The 23,713-nt window shown below is 32.7% G+C and overlaps 2 protein-coding genes across 2 annotated transcripts; one reads left to right on the top strand and one right to left on the bottom strand.

The window, feature by feature from the left end:
- Positions 1–2,925: 2,925 nt before the first annotated feature.
- On the bottom strand, positions 2,926–12,648 carry LOC105198755 (UDP-glucosyltransferase 2). The gene is made up of 5 exons (XM_011165589.3): positions 12,038–12,648; positions 5,966–6,388; positions 4,674–4,905; positions 3,804–4,029; positions 2,926–3,567 (listed from the first exon to the last, which is right to left on the bottom strand). The coding sequence occupies exons 1-5, from the start codon at positions 12,434–12,436 to the stop codon at positions 3,282–3,284; spliced, it is 1,566 nt and encodes a 521-aa protein (XP_011163891.1). The 5' UTR covers positions 12,437–12,648; the 3' UTR covers positions 2,926–3,281.
- Positions 12,649–20,476: 7,828 nt separating this feature from the next.
- LOC120357970 (zinc finger BED domain-containing protein 4-like) lies at positions 20,477–23,434 on the top strand. Its single transcript, XM_039450125.1, has 4 exons — positions 20,477–22,163; positions 22,227–22,710; positions 22,796–23,128; positions 23,200–23,434. The coding sequence occupies exons 1-4, from the start codon at positions 21,795–21,797 to the stop codon at positions 23,250–23,252; spliced, it is 1,239 nt and encodes a 412-aa protein (XP_039306059.1). The 5' UTR covers positions 20,477–21,794; the 3' UTR covers positions 23,253–23,434.
- The last annotated feature ends 279 nt before the right edge of the window (positions 23,435–23,713 follow it).

The following is a 23,713-nucleotide window of genomic DNA, read 5'->3' as shown; positions in this document are numbered from 1 at the left end:
GTGGATAGCCGCAAGAAAAGGAAAAGGCAATTGTCCAGGGCGCACAGAGAACCGCACGGAGAGGAAGACGAGACGGGACCTGGCGACAAATAAGCGCCACACAAAAGAGGCTCGCAAGTGGACAGGCTGGAGCAGACAAACGGCTAGGACAAGAGCCGTCGAATGCCGGCTGTCCATCCGGGTGAATAGCGGCGAAGAATCGTCGCTGGAAAATTTTGCTGCTGTCGTTTGCGAGGACGGCGAGAGCCGCGAGGATATCAGATGCCGACGGGGACTGCACGACACCTGCGGAGACCCGACACTGCGCTGCCGTGACGTCACGGCTAGATAAGGGCAGCCGCTGATAGGCCGCGCCGCTAGGCGCAAGGATATCACGCACCCTGTGGGAGGGGTAGCGCCCATCGATCGCGCATCGAGCGCGATCCTCGCGGTTTTTGCGTGCGACCCGGCGACCTGTGTATGTGTGAGACGTGAGCGAGCGTGTTTGTTATCGGTCTCAAATATCGGAGGCGGCTATCGGGAGGTGTGCCAGGCCCGGACGAGTCCCCGCAGATCAAGGAACGGAGGAAAGGCGGTGCCGTGGTCGAGGTGACCCTCTAAACGTTGTGTGAAGCCACGAGTTGCCGGTGTCGACTGGCTCGCGCTCTAAGGTGGAGCCATTAGGTTAGTATGCGAGTGCGTCCGTCGCGTGGCGATTGAATGCACCTTTTTTCGTGTTTGGCTGGCTCTCCATCTCAAGCACGAGACCTTGTCGAGGCACCTAGCTGTCGGCTGCCGCGTGTCTTTAGCTGTCCCGCCGTAGAAGCTCGCGGACGACCGGCTTCCCGGGAAGCCGCAAAGCCCTCGCGCATGTGCGCGAGTCGTGTCACGGCCGTGATCGCACGGCCGCCCGAGATGTCGGTGCGTTGTCGTATAGTGCGTTTCGGGATAATTTTGTAGCACGGTCGCGACGACGGCGTTGTCGTCAACGCATTTCTTTTGTTGTGCATTGTTTTGAATTAAGGGGTAACACCACCTTTGAGATTTGAAAAAATCGATTTTTTTTTGCTTAAATCATTAGTTTATACTTATAAAAATATGCTGTAAGTAGTTTCAGAACAAAATTCAAACTGTATTATCATGTTTGAGCTGATTAAATGAATCGTTCCTATGCGCCTACCGAGCAGCTGCAAGCGATTTGGAGCGGCCCCGCCTTCTCTATGCTTTGTAGTTATTTGGACCTTATTTATGTACCGAAGATAGACCTTTGACTAACACAATATAGATGTTATTACTTGTACTATATGAGTAAATAGTTTTGAAAGCGTCGGTTTCTGTGTTTATGCGACGCCATTAATTTTTCTGTGTTTATGCAACAAACTTGGCTGTTTGTTATTATAATGAAAGCTATAACAGTCTAATGAAAATTTTGCAAATTTAAAACCTCATGGTAGGCACTATTTGTCATTATTATTGCCAAAAATTGGATGCGCGGTGCGTCGTACTTGCCGAGCGTAGTTTTATCCAAGAAGCAAAAGAGACCAGAATATCATTATTAGCAACAAGAAAGGAATATAATGAGGCTGCTGAACTTGTGGAAGGACAGCTTTATGGGGCAGGCATCGCAGATTAGAGATAAATTTAAAATTTTCAACTTTATACACAAAAAATCAGTTACTAAAACTTTAAACGCGTTTTTCTCGAAACACAGTTTTTCAAATTTGCGTGCAAGGTTACTCTTACAATTTTTATCCGATTGACTTGAAATTTTAACAAAATCTTCTTGTAACTATTCTACAGGGAAGTACGTAGGCTTTTTGCAAAATGTTGAAAACTTCTTTGTAATCAGCATTTTTTAAACAAATTTTTGGATGAAAAATCCTCTTTTTTCTATAAATAGCTGCCATTTTGATAAAAATTATTATTTTTAAAAATCCCTACGTACTTCCTTAGTTTTGAATATGTAGATAATGAAGATTTTTTTTGTTTGGTTTTAACATAAACCATGTCGCAAAAAACTTGCACGCAAAAATTAATTTTTAAGAAACGCGATTTTTTAAATGGGCTAGTACGCCGCCATTTTGTGCATAAAAGAAAATTAAAAAAATTTTTTTACTCGTCAATATATGTACAATAAAGTCCTCTCAACTTTTTTTATATAAAATTATTCATTTGCCGACAATAAATTCCCAAACTTAGGTATTATTTTAGGGGGTCAAAGGAGGTGTTACGCCGTAATTGGCGCATATTAGCAAAAGTTTGGCTATCGTGTTATCGCCGCGCCGGTCAGAACGCGCGTGATTGGCTGTCGTGTTCCGTGCGCGACCAACCACCGCAGTCTTTGCGTTGAGCGCAATTGTTGCAAACGTTAAATTAATTCTAGCATTCCGCCTATGTTTCCGTCAACCGCCTATCTATTTCGGCTAGCTGTTTTTTTTGTCTTCTTTTTTTGCGTTTGCTTAATTTTTAGCTGTATATCATTCCTGTTTTTCATCACAATATATTATATTCTGCTTGTTACATCGGCCTGACTTCGCTTAATTTCTCGCCTACCCGTCTCCTCCTGTAAGAGAGCCGTTTCGTCTCTGTCTCCGCTACCCCGCCCCTCTACCGGTTAGAGGAGCTAGCTGGCCGCGTGCGAGCGACGATTTCGCGTTTTTGTATGACAAGCTATCGCGTGGTATGAATTAACGTTTAGCGTTGAAGAGCAAACCCGGCGACGCGACCGGTATAATCGCGTCTGGCGCCCAATTTCGCGATTTAGCGTGAACGTAACACTCGGTACTTTCGCGCGTGTTTTGTGTATAATCTCAGCTACCTTGTTTGATCGCGTATTTCGCCGTCGCTCTCCGGCGTAAAGAAAATACGTGAAAATGTATATATTAAATCGACACGTCCAAAATAAGTTTATGTATTTAATGTGTTTAATTTTTCTACTAGATAAAGTGTAATTGTTCAGTAATGTATGTATTTTGATCATCCATATTATGCTCGTCTTGACCTTTATTTTGTGAAAATAATATAAATGTGTCTGTACATAGTGAATATGGCGTATAAACGATATGTGCTTTTCTACGAATAAAATTAAGCTACCAAGAAATCTGTCGAAAAATTATATTACGTTTAATAAATATTTGTTGAAAAATATCAAAGTGCAATATATGCATTTAAAAAAACACGAATCTATTTATTTATGTCCCTCAATACTTTTACTAAGAAAGTTATATTTTCTTTGATAAATTTGTGTGCAAAGATATAAATATAAAGCAAAATGTACAGTATTGTTTATCGTTAATTAATGATTAATTTGTTTTAAACTTTTTTGAATGTAATGTATTAGTATCTTTGTGCCTCAATTTCAATATGAATTGCACAATGAACACTATTATAGCGATAACGATTGTTGCGCAAAGTAGAAGAAACCCGATCACATCGATGAGAGACAATTGCCACCAGGTCATATCTATAGCGGGCGATCGCAAAGAATTTTCGCCGTACCGGATGACGTATTCGATCCAATAATTAGCTGTGTCGATAGCATCCAGTGGCCGATCGAAGAATCGTTGGGAAAGATTCCGCGCACTCTCCCTAAAGTAAAAATGAGTTATAAAAATGTACTCAATAACCGTTAAAATAGATCATAAAAAATTCTATGCATGTAAATTTAAGATAATAATGAAACACAATTATTATTGAGCAAAAATAGAAAAATACGAACAAGTTACGAGTACGTTATCTCAAATATATATAAAAATTTTTTATCCAAATAATAATTTGCGACAATAATAGAATTATCACAAAGTAAGACGTAGCGTCTTATTTACCTGTACAGAGGGTCTTGTAATATCGCGTTTAAGGCTGCATCCATGCTTTTTTCGGTAAGTGTTTTAACATCCAGTTGTATGGCAACGTTTCTGGCAACATATGCGTTGATATTCGTAAATTGATCGCCAAAAAGTGGTATACCGATCATAGGAACACCGCACGATACCGCTTCTTGCGTGCCCATTAGGCCGCCATGGGTGATAAAGGCTCTTATATTAGGATGTTCTACAAGATTCATTTAAATTAGATAGTTTTATAATTATTTATTTCTATAATTTTTATTTAGAAAATACAATTTGCAATAATTCGCAAATACTTGGAATATTTAAAAATAATATATAATTGCAAATTTTTTAAAATTAATATATAATTATTAATATTTCATATTACTCTATTACAAATAATAAAAAAATATTATTATTAATAATATAAATATAAAAATAATATAAAAATTTTAATTTAAATGTTAATAATAACTTATTAATGTTAAATTATAAATATTAATAATAATAAGTAATAACACACACAATTTACAAACATTATAATGATTTGCTCTGTGTGTTTTTTAAATGCATCCTTTAAGGAAAATCAGTACAATATAATTAAATAACTATTTATAAACAGTATAATATTAATAATTTTTTTTATTTAAATTGAATATTTAAATTAAAATTTTGAATAAATTCATAATTTATAATTTCCTAGATAGTTAAAATATTGGAGAAACTCGAGCAATTCACAAGGTGTAATATTCATATACTTATGGCTTGAAATAATGGCTTCAATATTTCAGATTTTGTTGATAAAACCGTCATAAATAAAATATTGCGATGCGTAGAAAAAATATAACTAAATAAAATGAAACTTACTTAATATCTTAAGCTGCGGCATCCAAGGAGACACATGAATATTTTCAGGCAAACCGGGTGGCAGTTTTTCCGGAGCTGGTATTTTCATTAAAACCCGCACAGGTGCTATTTTGCCTAACGAAGCGTAAAAGATCTTTAGAAACTCGCGTGGAAACGTTTCAATCATCACCATCGAGCCAAAGGTGAAATATATAAAACCATCTTTGCTGTCGTCCATCCATTTCTTTAGTTCCTGCAAGAGATACAGTGTCAGAGCGCTGAGGAAATCAACTTTGAACATTTATTAATGTTGTCAGTAAATGTACTGTTTGCTAATAGCATTAACAACGCCTACAATGAAGACTTTCGAGGAAACGTCCTTTGTCTCCTCCCTTAAGGACGTTTGAATATCCTGACAACATTCCTAGGGTGTCCTCGAATAAAGTGGGTCTGTGCGTAATGTTACGACGTAGATACTTACGCTATCTTTTGCATAAATATATGTATACGAAAAGATAGGAAAACTACAATTAAATATTTATAAATATTTATAATTAAGTGCCGCGTTATGACACGTGGTATGACACACCATTAATACGCTATCTTTTGTATAAATATATGTATACGAAAAGATAGGAAAACTACAATTAAATATTTATAAATATTTATAAATAAGTGCCGCGTTATGACACGTGGTATGACACACTATTAATACGCTATAATGTTCCTCATATACTATTCTGTATTTTCAATTTTAAAACGTTATTGCGAAGTATTTCATGATAATATTACAAAATAATATTACTAGAATATTACGATACAATTTAAGATTATGAATTCTAATACAATTGTTATATCAATCAATAATAATTCAAGAATGAGTAAACGATTTATTATTACATAGAAAGATAATCTGTAAAGCATCTTCTAATTCTATGCAGATGGAAAACAAGGAAAAGTAGTAAAATTATTAAAATCTCTGTTTTACAGAGATTCACTGTTTTTTCCTATTAGTTCTCTTTAAACACTCAAGGAAGCACTAATTTTCGGAACAATCTTTGAAGATAACAAGTTTCAAAAAAATACGTTTTACTGCTGTTTTACGCATCAAATTATCTATAGTTTTAATACCCTGTAACGATGAATACTTGAAAGTAAAACTTGATAGCAGTAATACTATTATAGTTTCTTTTTTTTACTATAAGTTAAAAATTTTATGGAGTATTATGCGTGCAAGCTTGTGATCTATTGGCGTACCCTATATTGAAAAAATGAAAACGGTCACAAAAAGCGGGTCGTAAGAGCTGACTTACAGGTTGCAACGTTTCACTTTCAGTATAGACGTGAATCCCTCCCACGTCCACTACGGCAGGTGTCCTTGGGTGTATCCCATTTAGCGTGATGTGAGAGTTGATGAGGATCAGCGACACCTTCCGCTCCAATTCTCGTACGCCCGGCATGTCCGGTCCGAAATTCTCCCTTATCAACCTGGTTTGCTCCCGTGTCGTCGTGTAACAGAAAAACCATTTGTCGTAAAGCGTGCGTAAGACGTTATACAGACGTTGCCAGAAATTCATAGGGACGGTGAAAGTTAACATGTTGTTCGGCACAAAGGCCAGGTTCTCAGGTTGACCAACCATTTCATGTAACCATGGGTACAGAGACGTGCTGCTGACTCCGATCAAGGGAACTTTCAATAAATAGGCAATGATTCCGAAACATTGCGCGCCAAAAACCTAAGAAGGCAGATCAAATATCGACTATTAAAAAATTTCATTGATTAAGATGATAGATATTTTTTAACAAATATTATTTCGGTAAGAAGGGCTTTTATTAAAAGAAATAAAAAAATAATAATTTAAAACATATAATATTGCATGACATATTGTTTGGAAAATGGAGAGTATCGAAAATACACAGCTGACCGAATAAAAGCTGATTATTTATCATTATATATATGATAATATATTATTTGTATAATGATACAGTTTTTAAAACAGACTTTAGTGTGCAGTCCAGAAAAAGAAGTACATAATCATATCTCTTTCTCTCTGACTGGCATATTGCGATTAAAGTTGCACTTTATCTTGTGCGCATGTAAAAATAGTTATAAATAAAAATTGCAGCGATCATCCAAGGCCAATATTTTATTTCTTGTTACACATGAATAGAAAGAAGAAAGTCTGTCTTCGTAGTGTGTGAAATTTTGTAAAGTCATAATACTAAAAGAAATATTTATATTATATCTCATATCATATAATATCTTATATGCCATTGCATATCTAGATATAGGACCGTAAATCGCAATAAAAACAATTAACTTTTAAAAATTTTTAGAATTTGATTATTGAGATCATATATAAGTATATGCGGGAAAAATAGTACCAAATTTTTAAAATTCCAATATTTTATAGTTTAATTTTTTTTAATTGTTAAGTAACCTTCATAATCAAAGAATCAGTGCTCGGCACATTTTCACGGTTGGTATAATAATCACCTCTATTAAGCTGGAACCCCCACCAGCGAAAATCAAGTTCGCACTAGGTAAAAAATTTAGTGCTATTTATGTGCTAATTTGTTACTCTATTCCGGATTTTTTTGCTCAAGCCGTTTAGCAACATTCAAAAAACAAAAGGGGGGGGGGTCCAGCTTAATGGCAAGCTGGACCCCCCCATAAAAAAAAAATATATACAGTAGCCCCTAGGCAAAAACAACTACGCTAGAATTTGTTGCTAATTTGTTGCTCTCATATAAGACCAAAATAAATATAAAATTGTTTCATAAATATCATTATGCGTGGAGCTCGCGCGCCGCGCTCTATCATCAGTCACCTTATCTCGAAATAAATTGCTGCTTGCATAGTATTATATTAAATGATAGAAATCCAACTACTAAAATAAATGCAACTTCGGAATTAGTTGCTAATTATAACTTGTAAAAAATATATTTGTTTATGCGAGGCGCGTGCTTTCCACGCACAAAGTAATTATTTTCAACAAGTTACAGCTAGCAATAAAATCTTAATCTTATACCAAAATGATTGTTAGACATCCTACTACTAAAAAAAATAGATTTTGGATTTAGTTACTAACTATAACTTATAAAAAATATATTCGTTTATGCGGGGCGCGTGATTTCCACGCACAAAGTAATTATTTTCAACGAATTGAAGCGAGCAAAAAAATCAAAATTATATACTAAATGATCGTTAGACATCCTACCACTAAAAGAAATAGGTTTTGGATTTAGTTACTAATTATAACTTGTAAAAAATATATTTGTTTATGCGAGACGCGTGCTTTCCACGCACAAAGTAATTATTTTCAACAAGTTAGAGCTAGCAATAAAATCTTAATCTTATACCAAAATGGTCGTTAGACATCCTACTACTAAAAAAAATAGATTTTGGATTTAGTTACTAATTATAACTTGTAAAAAATATATTTGTTTATGCGAGGCGCGTGTTTTCCACGCACAAAGTAATTATTTTCAACGAATTGAAGCGAGCAAAAAAATCAAAATCATATACTAAATGATTGTTAGACATTCTACTACTAAAAGAAATAGGTTTTGGATTTAATTGCTAATCCTAACTTGTAAAGAAGTTATTCTTTTATGCGCGTTGCGCGCTTTCCACGCGCAGCAAAATTATTTTTAACATGTTTTACTTAGCTACAAATTCTAAATTTTATGCTAAAATAATTGTCAACCATTCTAATATTATATTAAATGCGTTTTCAAAGTTTGTGTTAACTCTAACTCATTGAAAATATTTTCAATATTAATAATTTTTTTATTTACTTTGTTTTTTTTATATCATGTACTTTTTTCTGTGAATGCGCGATGTGTGTTGTAATGTCATTTCGTGAATGGTTTTGCATTATTTTATGAATCGCTGTTTACAACAACGAGGGACGAAGACTCAAGTAGTGATTTTTTTTCAGGCTTTATTTATTGCTTTTTTATTGATTTAACACGGTAGTTTGACTATGTCTATTGTAATGTATATAGAAGTCTTTTTATAATTGTATTTACTTTAGTTTTCATTTTCTTATCGTAGCATAATGTTATTTCGAAGAACTGCCACGGCCCCGTGCTTTCTACAAAAAAAGGGTATATGATTGTTTGTCTTTGTCCTACTTGGGCTATGTTTGTTTAGTCCAAGTTTTTTAGACATAGTAGCGCTGACGGTTGGTCTCACCTATGAACAGCTCTAGACATTTTCGAGTTTTTGAGGAGTGGTGGTATACTCTGTACCGTACGTTCTCTCTCTTTTTTCGCGCATGCGTACAAAACGTATATTACTGTGAGAGAGGGTTGAAAGAGAATATTAAACTCGTATTAAAGAGCATTTTGATATCTATATCAAGTATTATCTCAATATCAAAATGCTTAATATTTATAGTTAGCAACAATTCAAAAAATTACACATATAATAGTACGATACCTAAGGAACATTTTAATACAATATTAATAAGAATCTCAAATTTTTAAAGATCGATACAGCGTGGCGAGCATTCTTGGCCCATAAAAGAAAATTTTCTTTACAGCTTATAATTAGCAACAAAATCCAAAACGTATTATTTTAGTAATAGGATGTCTAACAATTACTTTAGTATAGAATTGAGAATATATCGTTAGCTGTAACTTGTTGAAAATAATTACTTTGTGCGTGGAAAGCACGCGCCTCGCACAAACAAATATATTTTTTACAAGTTATAATTAGTAACTAAATCCAAAACCTATTTTTTTATTAGTAGGATGTCTAACAATCATTTTGGTATAAAATTAAGATTTTATTGCCAGCTGTAACTTGTTGAAAATAATTACTTTGTGCGTGGAAAGCACGCGCCACGCATAAACAAATATATTTTTTTACAAGTTATAATTAGTAACTAATTCCGAAGTTGCATTTATTTTAGTAGTTGGATTTCTATCATTTAATATAATACTATGCAAGCAGCAATTTATTTCGAGATAAGATGACGGATGATAGAGCGCGGCGCGCGAGCTCCACGCATAATGATATTTAAGAAACAATTTTATATTTATTTTGGTTTTATATGAGAGCAACAAATTAGCAACAAATTCTAGCGTAGTTGTTTTTGCCTAGGGGCTACTGTATATATAATTTTTTTTCATGGGGGGTCCAGCTTGCTATTAAGCTGGACCACGCCATTTTTTTTTTAAATGTTGCTAAACGGCTTGAGCAAAAAAATCCGGACTAGAGTAACAAATTAGCACATAAATAGCACTAAATTTTTGACCTAGTGCGAACTTGATTTTCGCTGGTGGGGGGTCCAGCTTAATAGAGGTATAATAATCGCTGTTTAATATGGACAAAAAGAACAAGCCCTATAAGTTTAGGTTGTTATTCTCTTTCACATAAATCAGAATTTTTTAACTTTGTGTACCGCAAAGTGTTTTTAAGCATATCGCGAATGTTTTAGAGAAGGTAAAGAACAAAAAAATTGAGATAAATAAAATGGGAATAAAGCATAAAATAAAGAATATTTTAAAAAATGGAAAAAATTACATGAATTATATTGAGTTTACTCTTAATTTTATTAAAATAATATTATCATTATAATAAATTTAGTTTTAAAATAATAAAATAAAAAATAAAAACTTTATTTTGTATTTGTATTTTTTCTACAATAAAATTATATAAAAGCATTTCTTAATATATATTTATATTAAAAAATGCTTTTTAATATTATATAAATTTTTTTTTTGTAGAAAAAATTATTAATATTAATAAGCTTTTTATACAAAATTCAAATCTAATTTGTTCATTTTGATTTTTAACTCAAAAATTTACATTCCATTAAAACAAAAAAGATTTATTCATATTTGTTAATAAATAAGATAAAATTTCATAGTTATATACATTAATCAAGATAAGGAAATAATCAATGCTTTGATTTGTCGTCATTTAAAACAAATTATAATATAATAATTTGTTGACTTCAAGGTATCGTATTTTAACGTTGTAGTAATAATGGAAAGCTTATCTGCTACGTCAGAAACGCGAATGATGCTTATTGACTGTTAACTCGTGTAAGTTATTAGATGATTAGTAACTCAATATTAAAACAAAGTTATATATAACTTTTAACAAAAATTTTTAACGTTTTATCAATATTTATCGATATTTTTATCGATAAACGTTTTATCGATATTTTTATCGATAAACGTTTTATCGATATTTTATCAAAATCATATAAAACTACGTTCTATATATTATAATGATGTCAACAAATATTATAGATTAGGTATACGTAATATACAAGCACGTTTTCTCACAAAATTATTTTAAAAAGTGGATAGACGTTCTTTAACAAATGAGTTCTGGGTAAATATTGAAGCTGTTGATCACGTTTCGAAAATATTAAAAATATATTCAGTTTGAATTTGATATATTTAAAATATACTATTGTTTACAATTATTAGATATTTTCATTTTATTGATATAAACATTTTAAACAGTTGTCAAATATTTAATTGGTTGTTTCATGAAACGTTTGGTAGCTATTACTAAGCTCTTTTTTCCATATATGTATATCAATGATCAGCTATCTAGTCTATATGTATATCAATGATCAGCTATCTAGTCTTAACAACAGTTTCGTTATCACAAATATGTTTTTTGACCGACAATATGATAACCCAATGATAATAAGAACATCTTCAGTCGCAAGTAGAGCTTAGTACCTATATTTATTCGTGTGATTTTTATATACTTTTTCGAATTTAACGAGAATGTGTGAAGGATTTTTTCCGGCCGTAACACAACATGTCAAATAAGAATTAGTAATATGACGATTTTTCTTAAATTAATTACTTAAATATAATAATTGAATCAATTTAATATAATAATTGAATTAATTATCATATAAAATTAATTAATTAAATAAAAATCGTGATATTATCTTTCTTATCATTAAGTTTTATTATCGTTATAACGTCGTTGTGCAGATATAATACATGGTAAAAAAACTGCGCAACGACGTTATAACTATAGCGAAACTGTCGTTAAGAATTACAGAATAGACCTGCAGATTCTGTTTGATTGATAAAAAATTATAAGAAGATAATAACTTTTAATTGTAGATTACAAAGCAAACTTCAGTGAATACTTTCACTTTGCAACCTTAGATTTAGAAATATATTTATCTTATTAATCTTATGAGCCATTTTTGATAATCGCTTTATCAAAATATTATTCTATTTCATAAGGTGTAGAAATTAATTGAAAAAATTGGAAAACAATAATTGGAAAACATATTTTTAAAATCGAATCAAAAACTATTCTTTTTTTTTAGTAACTGCATAAATTTTTATTACTAATTTAAAAAGAGGGAATATAATTTTCTATTGTGTACCTCCATTAGCACTGCGTCGTAAGGCGGATTTTTCGGTTGCGCCAGCTCTTTTATTTTCGGATCTTCTAAAAGTTTGCAAAGATCGTTTCCTCCCATCGTTCCAACAATGTACGTCGGGTTTCCAACGAGAAGATTAGTCATCATTTCATAGCTCATATTATTCACCAACTTCAGAGTTATTGGCACTGTCACGATATCAGTGTAATTTGGATAAGGCTTCTTCAATGGAAAACTTGTGACTACGTCAATTTGATGGCCCTTTCTGACCAGGCCCTTCATCAGATGCTCAAACATAACGAAATGACTCTTGCCTTGAAAAGGAAACAGTGCAAGCAAACGATATCCATCGCAAACTAACAAATAGTACAAGCAAAGGAAAATCACTGGTAACACTCGCATCTTTTATTCGCAATTTTATATAAATTTCAATCTTAATACTCAAGAACAATGAATTAACTATGCGTTAAGTTAAAGTCGTTGAAGCTCTATTACTTCCGCACTTAATTTCTTTTAATCTTGTATCCTGTATTATTATTTGTTTTCGCGTGTTGCACGCACCGGCAGAAATGGTGTCTCTCCGCGCTGACGCTCGGCTGTCGGACACATTATGCGAGGCGCGCACGTACGTGTTTCGCGGCAGCGCGGTGAGGTCGTGGTGCCGGCAGAAAGTAGTGGGGAGCGTTTCGATACCGCATCTTCCTCGCTCGACGCTAGATCGAGAGAGAAAACACGGAATCGAGGCGCTCCAGAAACTGACAGAAATGGTCCCTTGCGCGGTCGGTATACGAGATACTGCGGTTCGTCGCGCGCTGTTGTAATTTTTAATTGCATAAAGAAATTTACTCCAATACGAATATTCGTTTGAAAAATAATGTAAATAGAATTAAATAGAATTATTTTTTTTAATAATAAATTAAAATTATGTCATCACGGCAATACAGCACTTACACGAAGAAAAAAATTTTTTTCATCTAAGCAAATTATGTCAGTTTAAGATCATAAATTCTTCTAAGAAGATTTTATATTGTTGCTTATATATGAAACAATGAATTGTTAAGTTAACCATTTGATTAATTTATAGATATGTTAACATTATCGGGCAAGCCAGTTTACTTTGTAATTGACGTAAAACAATACTCTGAGAGAGGAGCCGAATGAACATCAGATTTTTTGTAAATTTTATACAGTAATTTGTAACGTCAAAATATGAAGAAGTCTGTCACTTCTCCGAGTATTGTTTTACCTCAATTACAAAGTAAACTGGCTTGCCCGATAATGTTAACATATCTATAAATTAATCGAATTAAAATTATTTTCTAATACAGATTATTTTAATAAGTAAGTAAAGAGATTTACGTTCATTAATTAATTAAAATTATGTCTCTATGTAAAGTAATAGTCCCACAAATTAAAGTTAAAATATATTGCCGCGATGACATAATTTTAATTTATTACTGTACAGAAAAAAATTAAATGTCAATTCAACAATTCATTGTTTTATATATAAGCAACAATATAAAATCTTCTTGGAAGAATTTATGATCTTAAACTGACATAATTTGCTTAGATGAAAAAAATTTTTTTCTTCGTGTAAGTGCTGTATTGCCGTGATGACATAATTTTAATTTATTATTAAAAATCGTAATTCTATTTACATTATTTTTCAAACGAATATTCGTATCCGAGTAAATTTCTTTATGCAATTAAAAATTACAACAGCGCGCGACGAACCGCGGTATCCCGTATACCAGCCGTATAGGCGCAAGGGATACCATTTCTGTCAGTTTCTCGAGCGCCGCGATTCCGTGTCTTCTCTCTCGATTCAGCGTCGAGCGAGGAAGATGCGGTATCGAAACGCCCTCCACTACTTTCTGCCGGCACCCCGACCTCCACCGCGCTACCGCGAAACACGTACGTGCGCACCTCGCGTAGCTCGCGTGTGTACGGCAGCCGAGCGTCAGCGCGGAGAGACACCATTTATGCCGGTGCGTGTACAACTATTGACTCGTAACATTGGCAGCACATTACCAGTTTTTTAATAAACAATATTCGCTTTTGATTGGCAAATCTTGGCTAATGCACTTATAATGTAAATGCAATATTGTACAATTATTGACTCGTAACATTGGCAGCACATTACCGTTTCTTTAAAAAACAATATTCGCTTTAGATTGGCAAATTTTGGCCAATCCACTTTCAATGTAAGTGCAACATTATATACTAATTTGCGAGCAATATTACAAGTACATGTGCAATTAATTCTATGACCAATATTGGCACTTCATTGGGAAATATTGGCCAATGTACTCCCAACATAATGTTTCGCCAATATTAACCAATGTAAAGCCAATGTACTGTGCTACTAGGATATGGGAGAGAGAAAAAAAAGATAAATTTGTGTAGTCGTGTTTTTCTTTGCGACTTTTTTTCTTTTAATGCTGTATTGTTTTATTCTATTTGTGTGTACCCGTATTTTTCTTTGCCCCATTTTAATTGTGTAGTTCACATCGTCATGTTTTTCTATTATTGTATAGGATCCAATCCATAGTGCTTCAAATTTTTTGATCTTCTTCTTCGTAGTGTCTTGTCGTAGAGTAGGACTTTATCTTCTATTTTATAGGTTGTTTTCTTTGTTTTTTGATCATGGTATTCTTTTGCCTTGGTTTTTTCTTCCTTGACGTTTTCTCGTGCTATCTGGTTCGCAGCTCTTATTTTTTCCTTCAGCTCTTGTGCGTAATCGTCATAACTGTACGTTATTCCCGGCGTCTTTCATAGCGCCATGGGTAACGTGGTCTTGTTCTCGTACACCAGCTCGAACGGAGTGTATCCAGTGGCTGTGTGTGTGGTGTCGTGTTAAATGCGAATATCGCGTAGGGAATCCACTCGTCCCAATTGGTCTGTTCTGCATTGATATAGTGGCGTAGATATTCCGCCAGCGTTCGGTAAGAATGTTCCAGGCTACCATTACTTTCAGGGTGCTATGCCATTGTCTGCACCTTTTTTATTTTAAATAACTTACATACTTTTTTAAATAGATTATAAAATTATTTATAAAATTTTTCCCTTGGTTTATGAGTACTATTTCGGTTACTATTTTAATATGACTTTTGTCGTAAATTCTTTTGTGATTGTCACTACTTCCTGATTAGGTATTGGTATACCGTTCCTGAATTTTGTTAAGTTGTTCTGAAATGTTAATAGATATTTATTACCTAAGGCCGTTGTTGTTAACGGTCCTATTATGTCTAGGGCGCATTTTTGAAATGGTTTTTCCAGCGTTTCTGTAATTAAAAGTGGCGTTTTTTTGTTTTTTTGTTAGTTTATTCTTTTCACATTTTTCAATGTGATTTTCCACATCTTTGGTCATGCCTTTCCATTTGTGTTCCATTTTTAGGTGGTTTAGAGTGCATTCTACTCTTTGATGTCTTCCTTAGGTGCATCGTGGTACTCGTATAGTAGTTGTTCCTTTTCTTCTTCTGTACATTCTTTCTCTTTCTGCTCGATGCTGTTCACCTTACTCGTACTCGGGTTTTTGCTCAGGGCATCGTCGTTTGTATTTCTTTTTCCGGCTCAGTGGATGATCTCGTAGTCATACTCTTCTAACTTGAGTCTCCACCGTATTAGTCGCGAGCCTGGGTCGTTCACGCTGAACAGTCAGCGGTTTGTGATCTGTAATAATTTTAAAGTAAGTTCCATATAGGTATGGTCGGAAATACTTGACCGCCCATACGTTGGCTAGTTGCTCTTTCTCCGTTGTGTTATAGTTCTGTTCCGCTTTGCCTAGAATTCGGCTAGCATATGGTATCGGGCGATCTTGTCCAATCGGCCCTTGTGATATTATTGTTCCTATCGCATAGTCAGATGAGTCGGTGGTCACTATAAATGTCTCTTTAAAGTTTGGGTAACGTAACATCGGTGCTGTCATCAACTTTTCCTTGAGGGATTTGAACGCATGTCACTGTCCAGATAAATTTTTTATCTTTTTGTGTTAGCATAGTTAATGACTTAGCCGTTCTTGAAAAATTTTCTGTAAATTTTCCATAATATCCTGCTAACCCGAGGAATGCCTGAATATCTTTAATTTTCTTAGTGTCCTTTAATTCTCGAGTTTAATTTTTTTTGTTTGGCCCACGTTGGAGGCATCGCAGTTGTTACATTTTAATTTATATACGACGTTGTTCGTAGAAATGGAAGTATCTCTATCTTTCTGTGCTTTTATAATCTTAGTCAGTTCAAACATCTATAACCTGTTATAAATTTACTTTTATTTATGACAAAAGTTACCATTTTAGATACACTTTTTATATACGGGATAGTAATATATTTATTAATATTTTCCGATTCACAGTCCCTCTGAATATTATCGTTTTTGTTTGTAAATTTACAATTAATAAGTTTTTTTAGTCTAAGGTACATTTTGTTAAAAATTAATTCTGTGGGATAAACATTGTCTCTCAATAATTGTATAGCCAATTCTAAGTTTTTTTTGTTAAAATACCGGGTCATAAAGTAAAATTGTTCTGTCCACAAGTCCATAAATTGTTCCAATTTTGTGGCATTGTGGATGGCTTGAAAAATATGATAAATAGTGTCCTGAAAAAGTGTCTTTGTAAAATTGATTTATACAATTGATTTTTATTGATTTATATCCAAAAAAACAAGACAATGGTTATTTTTGTACTCAATAGTAAATTATAACCCGCAATGAAACTTATTTAATGTGTCAAGAATATTCCTTACTCGATCACGTGGTGCTACTAGAATTATGTTATCTACATACTTTTTGTACAGCTGAATATCTAGTTTTAGCGTATTCAGTGCGTGGGATTTTAAATCTTGCATAACAATGTTCGCGATAATCGGAGATAATAGTGATCCCATAGGTGTGCCATGCATTTGTTTGTAAAAGGTGTTGTTAAATGTAAAGAACGTAGATGACATGACAAATTCTATTGCAGACAGAAATTCATCTATCGGGATTTTTGTGTTTTTCTCAATGTAAGATCACCTTTTCTAATACCTTTTGTAGCTCGATTTGTGTGCACATTCGGAAAAAGTGATCTAACATCCAATGAGATTAAAATGTGTGAATCTGGTATTTTTTTCCCTGTGCGTAAGCTATGTAACTCAAAGTTGTTGTTCACGTAGCTCATCGAGTGAGGAATACTCTTGGATATTATTTTGAGTAAAAAATTATCTAATGTATAGAGAGATTAAAGAGATTATAATTTTATATGGAATGTTGTTTTTATGTATTTTTGGAAGGTCGTATATTTTAGGTAAAGGGTATTCACTGGTTTTTAATGCATAAAACTTACGTTCTTCAATATAATTTTTGTGAAACCAATTTTTTAATAATTTATTTAATTTTGTTTTTAGTCTTGAAGTTGGATTCTAGTTTACTTTATTATACGTAGAACTGTCATTTAATGTTTCTTCCATCTTATCAATGTAGCTGTCTTTATCCAAGGCCACTACCACGTTCCCCTTGTCTGCTCGTGTAAATAGAATATTCGAGTTGTTTTTGCAAAACTAAGAAGTTGATCTAAACATCAAAATTAATTTTACGTTTATCGAGTCTTTGTTTGTGAAACTATGTATTGAAATATTTGTATAACTGTGGGATAACGATGTTGCGGATATTCGTTTTGTTTTTGATATTCTTGTGTACTATGTTGCTTTTTATATCCTTTATAAATTCATGCACTCTCTCTTTTTTGTTTTGATTGATCGGTAGACAGAATTCACTGCCCAGTTATACTAAATTTGACACAGATTCAGGAATAGGTTGTTGATTTAGATTGAGGAACTATTTGTTGTTGGTTTTTGGTAGAGGATCCATAGGTGATTTGAGAAATTTTTCCGAATTTATATCAACGTTAATTATTGTGCTGTTGTTGACTGTTGATTGTATTTTAAGAGGGTGACTTTTGTATAGCATTGGTTCATTAGTCTTCATGTGGGCAGTAATTAATTGGTTTTATTTTTCTGATTGTTGTTAGTTCTTGTTTTTTTAATAAATTGTCAAATTTTTTAACGTGAGCATTGTGAAATCTTACATAGCAAGTATTGAACGATCTTGTGTGATATTCGTAAATATTGTGCCAGATATACGATATTAAAATATTTTTAAGAGAATCTGTGGAGAACTTTCGTTTTTTTAATCAAAAAGGAAATACGTCTGTGTAATAAATCATTAATTTTGATATTTAGGATTCCCTTCTTTATATTGTGTAGCAATTTGTCTAGTTTTTGAATGCTTCTGTGATGAGTAAAATTAAATATCCCTTGACGTGTGAGAGATAAATTATGTATGTATTTTATGGCTTTGACTCTCAATTATTTATTTTATTATTTATGTATTGATTTTTAACATTTGACTCACAATTTATTATTTAACCCTTGTTGACTGACTCACTTTTATTTATTTAAATGTTTATGTACTTCAATTTTTATCGACAGACGCATCTTTTGTAATTTTTTAATATATTTATATCGCTACTTGGCTCCACATGTATTTATTTATTCTCACGGCGGAGTTACTTACTTATGTTCATTTCCTCTATGACATACACTTATTGTTTTAAGTTGCCTTTTTATATTTACTGAATATATGTATCTTCGACTTGCTTTGTATTCATGTATAGGGTGATGCAGGTACATACAGAACGCACAAATAGTTGCATACGGCAGGAGTCAGGAGCAAGCAGGGTCAGTAGGTAACGACGGCATACACATATACCGGTATAATCGATCGAGTGGATCGCGTGCACTTTAACCAATTTATCAATTTTATAACGAACTTGCAACCATTGCAATTATTATATAAAAGGAGACAAAACAACAAATAAAAATGAAAAATTAAATTTTAAAGTGTTATCACATTAAAAAAAAATAAACAAGAAATAAACAATAAAAATTTTCTCTTCTCTTCTTTACTTTTTGCGCTTATTAGCGTTATCAATTTTGATAATATTTTTTAATTGCAAAAGATTGCTAGCAAAATTAATTTGATATTCAGATCCTGATCTTGAATATTCGGAATGTTTTATGAATATCGCCAATGATAATTTATAATTGATACTGAAGATGACATTGTTTATTTCTAAGATGCGAGATAAAAATATTAAGAGCATAAGGAAGTATTTCAATCAAAAAATTTTTTCAAATTTAAATGAAAACTATTTATTAAACTATTCATTTTTACAATAAGTGTTCAAAATAGCCTCCTGCGTCTTCCAAACACAATGCAACTCTGCGCATAAAACTTTGTCGCACATTATTCAGCATCGCTGGTGTTATGTTGTAACCAGCTGCTTGAATTTTATTTATTAAATCTTCACGAGTGCGCAGTAATGTTTGATACACCTGATCTCATATATATCCCCACGCAAAAAAGTCTATGGACGTGAGATCAGGTGATTGCAGTGGTCACTTGTTAAGATCTCTATGGATTCCTATCCATCTATATGAATATCTGTGAGTTTTTTTAAAACTCCCCGTGTAGAAATGCCGTATGGGCTAGATAGCCGTTTTCCTGAAAGATAATTTTATTTTGGAAGATATTCAATTGAACATTGTTTAATAAATTTTGCAAAGTGTTTTCCAGAAATTCCGCATAAACTTTTACTGTAAAATTAATATTTTCAAAAAAGAAAAAAAAAATTTGGTCTGACAATGAAATTGTTTTCTATTTAAACATTGGTATTATTATATTGCTTCTGAACATGCGTTTCTTTCAGACAAAGGGGATTCTCTTCCGCATAAAAGTTCGATGATTAATATGATCGTCACTTCGTCTGTCCACAAGAAGATTCTTTTCAAAAGTTATAATATTATTCGAATTGTCTGTGTCAATTTATGGTAAAAATATTGAATAATACAATTGTATTTTTTGATATCATCTACTGTTTTGTTAAATTGTAAGAAATTATTATTTTTCCATGTATTATTTAGGTAAACATTTTTTATCACGCAGGCATTATAAAATGCGATTTGCACGCTATAAAAATAATAAATTATTAAAATATTATATTAAACTTATATCGTTTAAAATTTAATCACAAAATATTTTTCCACGCGGTAATCTTGGAGAAACAATTTTTGCATCGTGTGTCAATTAAAGAAAAATTTTTTCAAATTTTTTAAATAATTATTCAGCTTGATAGGATGTACATACATTCTATATTGTGCTTAATACATCTGATATTAATATGCGGATTTGTTGAAATAGCCTGTTTTACTTGATCGATCAGTTCTTCGCACTAGTACATTTCGTAGACGCGTTGACTTGTGAAGAGCTCTATGGCAAAATCGACTATATGAAATAGTGAAAAATTCGTGTATCGATTATCACTTATCAGGACAATGATTAGCGTATAGAACTGTCGTTCTCTTTTCATTTTTATGACATTCTTCATAAATGAGTAACATATTTGCTAACTCTTCGACTGTAACGAGGACGCGGTATTATTGACTGCATTACTAATGTTATTTTTTACGTTATATATTTTTTGAAAAAAAGTCAGAATGAAACAATGCTGATTTGTCTCATATTCGCATTTATTTTAACGCGGGAAGAGAAGAACATGAAGTCTCCTTCCGCTTTAAAATAAATGCGAATCTGACAAAAGACAATCGAGCTATGGCCAGAGAGAAGTTGTTGGTTAAAGAAAAATTATGTAGCGTGACATACAGTGCAACCAACAATGCCTCCTTGATACAGTAACAAAGAGTAGCAGAAATGCTGCTTATTTATGGAAAATGCCATCAAAGTGAAAGAAGAGCGGCAGCTTTGTACGCGATTCGGTATTCCGATAAATGACACCCGTCACCTTCTTCAATCGATAGTCTGTATCATCGACTTTGCGCCAATCTGGCACTTTTCACGAGTCAACACGTCCGAGAAACGTACGTCAACGCGACGAACAAATGATTGACCAAGTAAGGGAAGCTGTGTCAGCAAATCCACATATTAACACTCGAGGTTAGTGGTGGGAAACTATCGATAGTACTATCGATTAATCGATAGTGATTGCCATTATCGAATTATCGACAGTCAGTAGGACAACTATCGAACTTTGCAGCGCCCATGCCCAGAGACCCAGATCCGGCAAAGAACAATTGGAAACTGAGAGCTAGATTGTGTCATTTTACGTATTTACTTTTTATTTTAATGAGTAAATGTGAGGTATATTATATAGGATTATAGATAAGTGATGTTTTCTAATATTTCCTGTTTAAAAAACTTAACCTAACCTAGCTATGCTATTGCACTATTTGCATTTGCACTCTTGTGTTCATGTGTTCATTGTTGTTGTTGGTGATGATGGCAGGTCATGGGTTTGATGTTTGATGAATTGAGAGCATGATAACTAAATATAACATCAATACTATTACTTCTATTTTTTACAGCTTTATTGTATCCGTTTTGTCAAATTCTATTATAAAATCGAGCATAAGGCTGAAGGACAAGGGCTCCCCTTTTGTTTGGAATTATTTTGAAAAAAAATCAAATTATTTTGCAAGTTGCACTTTATGCAGGAAAGAATACTCAACGAGCGGCAACACCTCAAACATGATTGATCATCACAAACGCATGCACCGTAAAGAAGTTTCTGAGTGAAATGAGGAGGAGATAGAGGATGAAGATAACGACAATTTACCTTCAACTTCATCTCCGAAAAAGAAATTCCACCAAACTGTTCTACAACTGAGACAGCCCTCAAATTTTTACAAAAATAATAATCATAAAAAAATGGTATTGGATAAAAAAATTGCTTTAATGATTGCAATTGATCTGCAGCCCTATTCATTTGTAGAAGATAATGGTTTTTTAAGTTTAATACATGAATTAGATGCACAATATAAGGTACCATGTAAGAAAACTTTTACTGAGAAAATTATTCCTGGGATTTTTGAAGAAGCGTCCACTAAATTGAAAAATATTCTGATCAATATTGATTGGTTATTTTTGACAACTGATTTATGGACCTCAATAAATTCAGAGTCGTACATTACCCTAACTTGCCACTTTTTATACGAGAATGAATTGAAATCTTGCTTTTTTGATACATTTGTCATGATGGGCCAGCATATTGCTAAGAATATTGCTTGTCACATTCAGGTAAAAATCATATTTTATATTACATTGACAAAAAGCATTTTAATTCAAATTGTTGCGTTTCAGACTATTCTAGATCACTGGACGATAACTAAAAATAAAATAGTGTGCATTACTACTGATAATGGAAGTGATGTGAAAGCAGCTTGTACTATCTTACAAATAAGAAATCTCTCGTGCTATGCACATACTCTAAACTTAGTAATTAAAGATTCAATAAAAGAGAATAAAGATTTTGATGCAATCGTTAAAAAATGTAGTGATATTGTTACATTTTTTAAAAGAAGTAACAAGGCCATGAAAGTTTTAAATAATGAGCAGGTTACGCTCGGTCAGAAAGTGCCACTAAAAGTCTTAAAAGACGTAGAAACAAGGTGGAATAGCACTTATATTATGTTAGATAGATTTATTGAAATTGGAGATGCGTTAACCATAGCACTTAGCAAATCTGCTAAAACTCTATCCATTTTAATGCCAGAAGAAAAAGACGTGATAACTGAGGCTCTTTTACTCTTGAAACCATTTAAAGATATAACGGAAAAAACCTCAGGTATGTTGATATTTATCATTTTTTTCAATATTTATTATTATATTCAAAGAAAATTAAGTAATTTATTTATTTCATATTGTTATAGGAGATAAATATGTTACGGCATTATTAATAATACCAATAACAGAGGAAATACAAATGGAATTAACTCGACTTAGACCCACTCTGAAATCTTCTATAGCTCAAGGGCTAGAAAAATCATTACAAAGTGTTTTGAGTAATAGATTGTTTAAATACGAGGCAAGACAGGAACCTCAAATTACCACTTTTTGTGACCCAAGACTGAAGAAACTCGCATTTTTTTCCACCACTAACGCCAAAACTGCTCAAGATTTAACAGAAGACGAGGTGAAAAGGATAATTCATAAAAATAAAAATGAAATCAGAACTACAGATTCCGGAGTTTCAGAAAGAGAAAGTAATAAATAATTTATTAGAATTTAATATAAGTTCAATTTTGTTATTAACAGTCACAAATTTTTTTATTAGAGCCTAAAGGAATTTTCAAATATTTACAAGAGAGACAAAAATATAACAAATAGTAATACAGCAGCTGCTAGAACAATAGTAAATGATTACATCAAAGATAGACTAAAATCTGAAAACGAAGATCCTATTAAATTTTGGTTGTCATGTAAAGACAATTTGCAACCTCTAGCAAAAATACCTAGCAAATATTTGATTATTTTGGCCACCTCCGTTCCAGCTGAAAAAATATTTTTGAAAGCAGGAGAAATTCTTTCCAAAAAAAGATCAAAACTAAAATAAAAAAATTTGAATACATTAATTTTTTTAAAACAAAATTAATGGCTTATAAATTAATAGTAAGTAAATCTATAAAACTACTTATTTACTAACGATTAAATAAATTTCTTTTGAAAAACATCACATATGCCTTTCATTAATTATTAAATTTTTAAAGTGAAAGTTGAGCAAAAAAACCATCGATAGTATCGATAACCATCGATAATATCGATACTATCGATAGTCTTTTGTTAATACC

This window comes from Solenopsis invicta, chromosome 1 (assembly GCF_016802725.1).
Source record: "Solenopsis invicta isolate M01_SB chromosome 1, UNIL_Sinv_3.0, whole genome shotgun sequence".
Classification (NCBI taxonomy): domain Eukaryota; kingdom Metazoa; phylum Arthropoda; class Insecta; order Hymenoptera; family Formicidae; genus Solenopsis; species Solenopsis invicta.
Note: the sequence above shows the minus strand (reverse complement) of the source record. Positions and strands in the feature narration are given on the sequence as shown.